This window comes from Oncorhynchus gorbuscha, linkage group LG21 (genome assembly GCF_021184085.1).
Source record: "Oncorhynchus gorbuscha isolate QuinsamMale2020 ecotype Even-year linkage group LG21, OgorEven_v1.0, whole genome shotgun sequence".
Taxonomy (NCBI): Eukaryota; Metazoa; Chordata; class Actinopteri; order Salmoniformes; family Salmonidae; genus Oncorhynchus; species Oncorhynchus gorbuscha.
Genome location: NC_060193.1, coordinates 42,746,051 through 42,758,248, shown reverse-complemented (window position 1 = coordinate 42,758,248; position 12,198 = coordinate 42,746,051). Strand labels below are relative to the sequence as shown.

General features: G+C 47.2%; 1 protein-coding gene across 3 annotated transcripts in view; it reads right to left on the bottom strand.

Annotated features, from left to right (window-relative positions):
• Positions 1–1,347: 1,347 nt before the first annotated feature.
• LOC124007709 (partitioning defective 3 homolog B-like) overlaps positions 1,348–12,198 on the bottom strand; it is a 171,153-nt gene continuing 160,302 nt past the window's right edge. For all 3 annotated transcript variants that reach the window (XM_046318418.1, XM_046318419.1, XM_046318421.1), the window contains 2 exons: positions 11,651–11,727; positions 1,348–4,502 (listed from right to left, as the gene is read on the bottom strand). In XM_046318418.1, the coding sequence (XP_046174374.1) occupies positions 4,154–4,502; positions 11,651–11,727 (426 nt within the window). In that variant the 3' untranslated portion in view covers positions 1,348–4,153. The remainder of the gene's footprint in view (positions 4,503–11,650; positions 11,728–12,198) is intronic.

The following is a 12,198-nucleotide window of genomic DNA, read 5'->3' as shown; positions in this document are numbered from 1 at the left end:
GGTCTGGGGAGGAGGTTGGCTGGGGCAAATTGTAAGTGTGAACACGTAAACCCTCATCAATTTGGGGCACAGAGGCCTGTGTCAATTTGGGACGCAGAGGCCTGTGTCAATTTGGGACGCAGAGGCCTGTGTCAATTTGGGACGCAGAGGCCTGTGTCAATTTGGGACGCAGAGGCCTGTGTCAATTTGGGACGCAGAGGCCTGTGTCAATTTGGGACGCAGAGGCCTGTGTCAATTTGGGGCGCGGGAGGCTGGTATGTTGTTCCGGGGTCCTTGTTGGTCCCCGGTTTTATGGGGGGAATGTGACGACCCTCCCACTCTGTCTGCCGTATTCTGTCTTTGTTCTTGTTTCCTTATTAGGATGCCGGTGGGCGGAGTTGAGAGGGTCGTCAGCTACATGGGAAACACCTGGGCCAGGTGTCTCCCAGGATAAATAGACCTCTTCAACATTCATGGAGGAGACTCTCTCCATGCAGACACCTGTTGTAGATTGTGGTGTGGTTCTTGGTGGCCTTTTGTTTGTGTGCTTTGGCACCTTTCAACACCCTGCATTATCACATTCATGCATGCAAAACACTCACTTACACTACGGACTACTGATTACACACACCATTGGATATTTTCCTTAGTTGCTTTAGTTAATAAATATATCTTTTGTTACTCCTTATCTCCACGTTGTCTCCCTTTGTTACGGGCTTTGAGCCGGTTCGTGACAGTATGCAGGCCATGGAAGAACTGGGACATTTTCAGCTTCCAGGAATTGTGTACAGATCCTTATCATGCTAAAACATCAGGATCTTGTCATGGTATCTCTGTGCATTCAAATCGCCATCGATAAAATGCAATTGTTTTCGATGTCCGTAGCTTATGCCTGCTTGCCCATACCATAACCCCACCTCCACCACGGGGCACACTGTTCACAACGTTGACATCAGCAAACTACTTGCCCACACAACGCCATACATCTGCAGTTGTGAGGCCGGTTGGACATACTGCCAAATTCTCCAAAATGATGTTGGGAGGCAGCTTATGGTAGAGAAATGAACATGAAATGATCTGGCAACAGCTCTGGTGGACATCCCTGTAGTCAGCATGCCGATTGTACGTTCTTTTGAAACTTTAAACTATCAGTGGCATTGTGTTGTGACACATCTGCAGATTTTAGAGTGATCTTTTATTGTCCCCAACACAAGGTGCACATGTGTAATGATCACGTTGTTTAATCTGCTTCTTGATATGACACCCCTGTCAAGTGGATGGATTATTTTGGCAAAGGAGAATTTCTAACTAAAGGGATGAAAACAAATTTTTGCAGCAAATTTGAGAAATAAGCTTTTAGTGAGAATGGAACATTTATGGAATCTTTTATTTCAGCTCAAAACATGGGACCAACAATTTACATGTTGCATTTATATTTTTATTCAGTGTATAAATGTCTGTGGGTATTACTTACAGTGACTCCTGATAGTGGCTAATATTTAACATGATACAAATTGTAAAACTGAAAAAATCTTGGGTATATAATTAAACCATTTTAAAGTGCATACATTAACTCAGCAGGTTCAGCCCTACAAACCTATAGCTTGGTCTTCCAACTTTCATCCACGCAAATTACGAGGGCACACAATAAAACGTTTGAATAACTGCATAGCTATTTATAGCCTAATTCACTGAGGAAAATGAGCCACAATACATATGTTATTCATGGTTTCCTTGCGCGTACAGCTGTAGATACCTCAAACACACCTTTATTTCTGAGATCTCCACCCAAAACGAATAGCGGGTGAACAGCATGCTATTATCATGCATAAATTCAAGGTCAGATTACGCAGAGAGAGTGCATTAAAGGGAATTACGTTCCATTTACACATGCTTAACTCGGGTCAGAATCATCCCCAATGTGCCCTATTGGCCCTGGTCAAAAGCAATGCACTATGTAGGAAATAGGGTGCCATTTGGGATGAAGTCTGAAACACACCGACTGGCCTCGGCAGTAATTAAACACTAACTGATAAAATGAGCCCTCAACAGATTCTAATTATCCTAATTTCAACCTCTAATTCTACCAATCAGCCAGATCTCCCATTTCTGTGGGAGCAATTTGGGAGGTAATCACTTCAGCACAGAGATCTCCTCAGTCTTAATTGTTGCGGGTGATTCAGTCTTTATCAGAAGTAAGACTGGCTGTGCGTCCCAAATGGCACCCTATTCCCTAAATAGTGGAATACTTTTGACTAGGGCCCTATGAGCTGGTCCAATGGGCCCTGGTCAAAAGCATGGCACTACGTAGAGAATAGGGTGCCATTTGGGACACACCATGGGCCTCTCTGTTATCATAGGGGGCTAATTTATCTCCAATGGCAAGGCTAAACTGGGTTGAAAATCTTAATCAGTCATTTGGGCGAGATGAGTCATCATATTGGCGATTGATAATCGGGATCATTGGCATAACTTCGCAATTTCATCATCCTGTAAAATGAGACGGTTAAATTGGTGAACAATAAATGGATTAATCTTTGCATATTGTATATGATCTTTTACAATGTATATTTAATGCACCGCATAATATAAAAGCATCCGTTTACAAACAAAGGTTAAACTGTATCATCATTAACGTACCATATGACATGATCAGCGGTCAGCATTGTGATTCTTGAACATCACACAAGGGAAATGATATAAATGGAGAGAAAGGATCATCCCGGTGCATATGAGTGACATGTTTAAGTGTCTCTCCTAGGCCTTCATCACTGGAGACTGTGGCTCTGTCCCAAATGGCACCGTATTCCCTATTTAGTGCACTACTTTTAGGCCATAGGCCTCATAAGGCTATGGACACAGCCCATACGGGTTCTGCTCAAAAGTGCAGAATATAGGGAATAGGGTGCCATTCGGGACATGTGTGGTGATGAATATAGTTAGGTCAACACAGAACATTTCGTTTGTTCAACAGTGTCTTTATGATTACATAACCCAAATTTGACATAGCCATTTTAAATCATAAACACCACACACATTATACTTTACTTTAAAAAATAATACATTATGGGCAGCAGAATTTTGTTACAGGCAAACAACAGTTAATGGAAGGTTTTTAGCAAAAAAGGCCACAACCAAATCAAAATAAATGCAAAAACACCCACATCTAAAAGACAAATGGAAGGGACACGGCAGGAGGGAAAAGATGCTTCGATGTGGACTTCATTTCCTGTTCCTCACTTCCTGTTCCTCCGACCTTGTTTCTTCGGAACAACTTCCTGTCCAGTGTCAACTTCTTGCCCAGTTGTCATTTTGTCTTCCATTATCTCAAAACCCTAATTTGACCATCCCTGGCCTCTCACTGTTGTTCCGGAAGGTGGGGGGGGGCAGTCTTTAAGTTTGTGCGCCAGCAACCCCGCAAGAGCTCGGCTGGTATTCAATTAAAAGTCTCTTTCCAATCTGTACATTATGTCTACCTCCAGTCATTCTGGACCCCTGTGAATCTAAAGTCATTATTTACACCCCCACACATGCATAAAGAGACATTTCTAAACATACCTCTATACATACAGTACACACACAGACCTTCACTGCCTCTAAAACATGTCAGCAGCTGAGAGGAGTGGTGTTCCGATGATGGCCTGGTCCATTAAACTACCCCTTCCAAATGGCACCCTATTCCCTACATAGTACACTACTTTTGACCTGGTCAACAGAAGTGCACTAGATAGGGAACAGAGTTCCATTTGGGATGCACACCCCTCCCTACTACTGCTTTGATGTTTGTAGATCTCAAAGACCTGGATAGGTGTAAGCACTATGGCTCAAGCCCATTGGGCATCTAGTTGGGAGCCTTATTACTTACACCAGTCCGATTAGTTCAGATCTGGAGACACCAAACGAGATATAGGGGGGATGTTTTCAGACGGGGGGGGCTGTAGAGAAGCAACGAGTGCGTCTGATTTAGGGTTGGAGTAGTCCGTAATCTTTCCAAAATTCCCAGGTTTTCCAGAAATCCCAGGTTGGAAGATCCAGGGAATCAAGAAGAAAGTAAATCAAATCAAATAAGGCAGAAACATGGGTATCTTCCAACTGGGATTTCTGGAAAATCTGGAATTTTGGGAAAGTTACCAGAATTCTGCAACCCCAATCTGAGTCCATCTAGCTATCACACCTACACCGCTCCGATCATAGAGTTCTTCTGGCGTGGGTCCGGCTGCCTGCCGTCCCTGTAGCCATCGCCGTGGCGCTCGGGGCTGGCGTCACGGTAACCGCCCCTGCCCACTGTCTCATAGCGGGGGGCGCGGGTGCCTGGTGTGGGGGGCACATCCTGGCGCTGGGCAGCCCGGTGGGGCGAGGATTGGTAGTACCTGGGGTCCACCTGCGGTGGCCCAGCGGGCAAGGTGACCCGGGGCAGGCTGGAGGGGTGGGGCTGGGTCTCTCTAGGGGGGTAGTAGTTGTCGCGGCCGGGGTAACCGGGTGCTGTCCTAGACTGGGTGGGGTAGTCATTCGGATCCGTTCTCCTGCGACACAATCACCCACATACAGAGGACAGAAACATTAGAGAGTGTAGACCATTTGTTCCCTAAAAATGTGTTTTCAGTCAACTTGTGTGTGTGCATACGCTTGTGTGTAAATGCACATATCTGATTGAGTGTGTTACCCAGGGGGGGGGGGGGCGCAGTAAGGAGGCTGCAGGCAGCTGGGTGTCTCAGATTCCCTCCCAGTGACTGTGGGGTGATTAGGGGGATAAGCTCCTGGGGTAAGGAGACACGCAGGGCGACTCACAGAGGCAGGATGGATCACCTTTCACAGCACCATTCACATTTTTCCCTGCTCAGGCTCTGCCTGGGCTAAGTTACACACACAGCCAACAACCAGGACCAAAGCCCAAAACTAGGCCTTTCCCAGGTCAGATAGAGGTGATAGTAGAGGGGTAACTGCACTGGTAAATTCCCTGTACATTTTCATAGATGCATTTGTGATACCAACTTGCATTACACACACACACACACACACACACACACACACACACACACACACACACACACACACACACACACACACACACACACACACACACACACACACACACACACACACACACACACACACACACACACACACACACACACACACACACACCAGCTCTACATCCTCTGAGGACAATAACATGTCCATCTATTCATCAATCCAGCCATCCCTCAATCTCTGGATGGAGAGACAGATAAAGGGATAGATTAATAGATGTGATGCTGTGCAAGGGTAATTTCGGGGCAGATTTGGCCTGTGTAAGCTGGGTGGAAAGATGTTTAGGCTAGTGGGAAGATGGAGGAGGATGTGGAGGTGAAAGCCTGTTTGGAGGCCTTGAGCTGGGGTCAAGGCTCAGGCGCTCTCCCCTCCCTCAAAACCCCCGCTGGCCTTCATCTCTTTCCATCTCTCGCTCTCTTTCTCTTTCTCGCCCTCCTTGTCGCTTCTCTCGGCCCTTAGTGACATCATAGGGGCCCCTGTGCTGAATGAGAAGGGACCACGTGGGTGTCAAGTCTACATAAACCACATGCTGTTGATATCTGGCATGCCTAGTCCACTGCCCCACACACCAGAGATCTCTCAAGGGAAGCACATACACGGCTTGTTACGACGCACTGTCAACAGGTGCAGAGCCGCCACACTGAGCACGCCTGTGAGTGGACAGTGAGAGCTCTACTCTCACTAACTCTAGGAGAGATAGACAGAGGAGGGCTTTCAAACTCCATGTATACATGTATGTGAGTGTAAAGGTGATGGTGGATGTACGCGTGTATCTAAATGTATGTCAGTATAATGGATGTGTGTGTATGTGTGCATGTTTCTGTCTGTGAGTATGAGTAAGGTGTGTAATATACACTATATAGACATAAAAGCATGTGGACACCCCTTCAAATGAGTCAATTTGGCTATTTCAGCCACACCCGTAGCACACAGTCATGCAATCTCCATGGACAAACATTGGCAATAGAATGGCCTTACTGAAGAGCCCATGGTGTCCATGTCCGAGCAGCTGCACACAAGCCGAAGATCACCATGCGCAATGCCAAGCGTCAGCAGGTGTAGTGTAAAGCTCACTGCCATTTGACTCTGGAGCAGTGGAAACGGGTTCTCTGGAGTGATGAATCACGCTTCACCGATGCCAGGAGAACACTACCTGCCTGAATGCAACTGTAAAGTTTGATGGAGGAGTAATGGTCTGTGCTAGACCCCTTAGTTCCAGTGAAGGGAAATCCTAACGCTACAGCATATTCTAGATTATTCTGGGTTTCCAACTTTGTGGCAACAGTTTTGGGAAAGCCCTTTCCTATTTCAGCATGACAATTCCCCCATGCACAAAGCGAGGTCCATACAGAAATGGTTTGTCGAGATCAGTGTGGAAGAACTTGACTGGCCTGCACAGAGCCCTGACCTCAACCCCATCGAACACTTTTGGGATGAATTGGAACGCCAACTGCGAGCCAGGTCTAATCGCCCAACATCATGCTCTTGTGGCTGAATGGGAGCAGCCCAACATCATGCTCTTGTGGCTGAATGGGAGCAGCCCAACATCATGCTCTTGTGGCTGAATGGGAGCAGCCCAACATCATGCTCTTGTGGCTGAATGGAAGCAGCAATGTTCCAACATGTAGTGGAAAGCCTTCCCAGAAGAGTGGAGGCTGTTATAGCGGCAAAGGGGGGACCAACTCAATGATTTTGGAACGAGATGTTCGACGAGCAGGTGTCCACATACTTTTGGTCATGTAATACAACCTGACAGAGGGAGGTGTGATCCTATCCACATGGGCCAAGTGAACGCAACCAATAACATGGTCATGTAATGAATCTGACTCACACCTCTCAACTGTCAACACTCTATAGCTGCATCCCAAATGGCACCCGATTCGCTATATAGCACACTACTTTTGACCAGGGTCCATAAGGCTCTGGTCAAAAGTAGTGCACCATGTAGGGTATAGGGTGCTATTTACATTTTGGGACACAAACTATACCATGCAAACAGCCCTTGAGATGTGGCCTGAAAATGGGGAGATGGTGTGTGTGTGTGCTGAGGTGTATGTTTATGTGGTCTGTGTGTCTCTATGTGGCATGTTTTTTGTGTGTGTGTGTGTGTGTATGTGTGTGTATGTGTGTGTGTGCGAGTGCGCAATGACATTTGGGCATAGTTTCCACCTTACGACAAGGAGGAATTTGGCCCTGGTAAGTGAGGAGGGCTATTTGCACCTGCCCAAGGAAACGGAAGGATAATTATGCCCTGTGGTTCTTATCTGACCCCCAATAAACTCCATTGGTGGGAGGGAACACAGCTGGTAGCTAGCAGCCATGGAGGCCACGGAGAGGTTGCTTGGAGGGGATCTAACCCATTCTCTGGAGGGCCCATAGCACTTACTGACAATCTGCATAAATGTGTGTGTATGCGTGCGAGTGTTTCAGTTTGTGCTATGGACTTTCCAAACTAACGGACAGACGGAGGGATAGACATACACACATGGCAGGCTGAGTGCTCGAGACAGAGGCCAGACCAGGCTGGTTTCACATTAAAGGGATATTTGGCAACGTGGCATTTTATCTACTTCCCCAGAACTAGACACCCATAGATTTCCATTCACTGCGCTAGTCGCAACAACTACCTCGAACTTCCTTCTTACTGGACACAGAGACATTCACATGGTATCCACGAGTTCATTTGACTATGGATAAGGAGATAAAAAGGTATTCATTGCCAAACTCCCAAACTATCCCTTTAACGAAAACTATTAGGCTGCTATAGAGAGAGGTTCATGTTTATCAAACCAGTCTAGATAAACATTGGGGAGAGGGCTTTCACACAGACAAGCATGCACCCAGCCACGCACAAAATGTCTCTGTTTGACATCGCTCTGTCTACTCTACAGTGAGGACAGCGTGGATTACACTTTGCAGCACTGTATACCACTGAGACCTTTACACATGAGTAACACAGACTAGAATGAGACTGAATAGCATCAACAATTCTATCAGATATCCTGGTGGCCAATTACTAAGTGGTAAAAAAGAAACGTTCCAGATTTAACTACTGGTACTTCAACTGGTTCAGAGCTGAAACGCATAGTCAGCCTTGACTAGATCTTTCCGTGTGTTTTGTGACTTCGTTGGTCAGCAGTCGATGACTCACTCACTCAAAGTGTTTATCCTTTGTTTTATTTCTAAAGCCATGATTTCGTTTTCCAACGCAGCTCGTGCCTGCCTCGGTGACTGTCGGAGACCGAAAGAGGGAGACCGAAAGAGTGGAGTCTCTCCAGGCAGCCAGGGCCCACTGACGCGATGCCTTTATGAAAGCCTAACGGCTAAACCAGTTTCATTTCCAAAAAAACAACAACACTGATTTCTTTACGGGCCCTTCGGTTTCATGGAAAACAGAGTTAGCGGGGGAAAGAGTGCATTTTACTCCGGACCGAAACGGCAACACACGGCCGCAAAAAGGGAGCAATGACTCTGCGACCCCAAACAAAAAGGTCGAATCCCTTCTGAACAGGTTCCGCAGGGACTTGAAGAACCGATCAGGACCCGTATTCAACGTTTCTCACAGTAGGAGTGCGGATCTAGAATCAGTTCACCCCTTGTCCATGTGATTGTTGTCCGACTGAGATGCTTGACACACACAGAGCCAGATCCCGTGTCAAGGAGCGCCGTGAACGAGGAAGACGGGATGGAGAGTCGACCGTTCAACTAGTCTCTTGGGTCTCTGAGAAACCTACGGTGACTGGGCGTGCCGATAAAGGTCAATGAATTTAAATGATCTGGATTGAAACGAGAAGTAAGGGAGGCGGAGAGTGAGAGACCAATGCTCCTGTGCTGATCAAGCATTTGTCCAGCAAGCACCTGTTTAAGTGACGTACAGTGCTGACGTGGCCGTCTGTCGGGGAGCTCAGTCGTGTGCTCACAAAGGAGAAAACGCGCACACCCACACACAGCTCCAATCACGGATCATTAGGAGGAGGGAAGGGACCACAGATCAGTGGGTCGGGAGACACTATAGGTGTACGTGCCGTGGAACAAAACGACTGAGCTGAGACCGGGGAAGGTTAAAGTCAGGGGCAGTGTGTTTGTGTGGTCAGATTGGTCCTCAGGTGTTTAGGAGGACACACAGACAACCCTTCTGGTTTATCGCGTAGCCTTGCACTTTGTGAAGACATTTACATTATTGCAGTAGTTCTGGAGTATATGTGCCATTCAGACCACACACACACACACACACACACACACACACACACACACACACACACACACACACACACACACACACACACACACACACACACACACACACACACACACACACACACACACACACACACACACACACACACACACACCCTAATTCATGAGGGTAATATCAGTCCTCTATCTGAAGCACTGGCCACCGGCTACACATTAAATCCCACAATTATCAGCCCAGCGACCACCGTTCACGCACACAACCACGGATCAGCAGTCTAATCCAATCACATACGGGTCATGGGCCGTTCTGATTGGCTAACCTGGGGCTGAGCCGTGGAGCCCATGACCCAGTGCTTCAGAACAGTAATGACATTAATGTGCTCCATATGGGATAGTGTGTGCGTTTTACCCCTCCCTCTCTCTCCCCAGTCTAGGGAAAAGCTGATCCCCGCTACAGGAGCCGGTGCTGGGATGGGGAGAATAGAGGGGTACCACCATTCCCCCCTAAGGCACTGGACTTCCAGACATTGCAGCCCCAGCCCCTTCCGCAGCCAGTGTCGGCTCCATCCTCACAACAGACAGGCAAAATGTATGCTAATGCAACACAGCCGCACAGCAGAGACACACTCATTTGAGAGGAAATGGCTTTCAATGAGCTGGGCCCCGGGGGGGGGGGGGGGGGGGGTTCTCGCCGCATGGTTCTGCTTGGTTTGAAAAACACATTTCACTTCCCTCTTTATTTCTCTCTCCATATCGCTCTTCCCCTTTCTGTATCTGTCCCCCCTCCAAAATCCAGAAATATATTCCCCCAATCTCGCTCTCTTTGTTTTGTCAAATTCCTGGAATAAATGTAGGTGTCTTTCCCCCCCCCCCGTCTTGGTATTGACGCTTCAGGGAGATGTGGTGTTTCTGGAGTACAGGGCTTGTGTTTCATCCTCGAGTGAACATCTCAAACAAGAGAGCAAACATACAAGGTTATAAGGTTTGGAATGAATCATTCGGAGGCAGTGCGTGTGGCACTTCGTCCTCTTTGTTCCGGTGCTGAAAACGTGCTGCTCCCCACCAGCGGTTTAATGCCCTGTCAACTCTGTGCACTGTAGTCTCACACTGAGACTTGAACAGAGGCGTACGGGGTTGACACCTCTCACTGAAAATCAGAAGAGAGGGCTAAGCGACAGCTCGGACATTTCTCTCGACAGTTCATTTCACCGCCTGCGATTCGACGCCGGGCCGAGTGCGAGTAACCATGAGTTAGTCAGACATGTGTTAGCATCATCTTAGCATGAGCTCACAGCTGAGAACAGACACCGTATTCCAGACCCAATCAGACGCACTGCTCCGTTTAGTCATAGTGCATCTCAGTCCGTGTGACTTCACTCCCTTCTCCTTGGTGCCCCTCATATCAGCCCGGAGCAATAACCCGTGAAATGTTTGCTCTCTCCGCACCACTCCACTGTGTGCTCTTGTTGTCTCCCAGGCCCACCACACTGTATCCATCTATGGGGTGTGTTCTCCTGGTTAGCGCTGGGGGACTTCAACACAGCAGAGTGTGTGTGTGTGTGTGTGTGTGTGTGTGTGTGTGTGTGTGTGTGTGTGTGTGTGTGTGTGTGGGGGTAGAGGGGAAAGAGCGTGTGAGTGTTTGAGTATATGTACAGAAGGTGCTAAGTCGACATGTGTGCAAGTTACATTTGACATGAGGATGTTGAGTCAGACGGATAGAGTAACATGGTAATTGTTATATAATGTATACCATTTTAGCAGACCCTGTATCCAAACCACTTACAGTAGTAGAGCGTGCGTACATTTCCGTATGGGTGGTCCCAGCCGGAATCGAACCCACGACTTTAGGCCGTGCTCTACTAAACTGAGCTGCACAGAACCGCATCATGCTCATGCATAATCTAGGTGGACCTCTGTGGCGCAGAGAAAGGATCCATCCACCGTCTATCCTTTCTGTCTCCCAGGAGCTGATCAGGGCTACTCCCGGGATGAGGAGGCGCTCCCAAGGCAAACACTCCAGATTTAATTATAAGCTCTAAAGAGGATTACTCGCTCTGCTGCCGTGTGTGTGTGTGTGTGTGTGTGTGTGTGTGTGTGTGTGTGTGTGTGTGTGTGTGTGTGTGTGTGTGTGTGTGTGTGTGTGTTGATGGTGGCCTAAAACAGATAAGACAGACAGATTTGCATGGACACACACACACGCCAGGGTTGGGCTCAATTCAAAATCGAAGGCAGTCAATTCAGAAAGTGGTTTGAAATAAAAATTCTGAAACGTAAAAACTTTAAAAATAAAATAGCTTTAATTTGTCAATTTATCGTAAAGTCATTGAAAATAAGAAATGCCCTTTTTTTCAAATTATTGAATCATAATTCAAAATGTACTTCCTGAAACTAACTGCCTTCAATTCGAATTGAGCCCAAACCCGACAGGCAAACACAGCCTAACCTGGCGTGGGCTGCGTACTGTCGCTCCACGTCCTCATAGCGGGGTGCCGGACCGGTATCAGGTCCTCTCACGGCCATCTGTAGAGGAGAGAGGCACATAATGGTTCATGTTATTATTACTATTACACACCTGTCTGTCGATCTCTGTCTACCCCCACAACGTCACTGGTTAAGCCTGCGGATGGCTTAGTGTTAGGGTTCATATAAGGGTTAGCGTTAGTTATACGGGTAAGAGTTAATATTGGTTAGTTGTAGCTGTAGTCTACAGTCAGGTGAGATAGGACAAATAATGTTATTACAAATACATCTGTCAACCACCACCACCACTTGTTAAGCCTCAGAATGGCTTAGTGGTAGGGGAGGGCTCTACAGAGTGACCATTTTGCTCGCAGAGTTAGGGGTGGTCGACAACAACAAAAACATGCAATCCCCTGAAGAGAGCTCTTCACCTCCACATCCCACTCCTCACATTCCATGTGTATTTATTCCGTGTCACTATAATTAATATATATATTTTTTAATCTTTAACTCTGCACTGTTGAAAAAGGA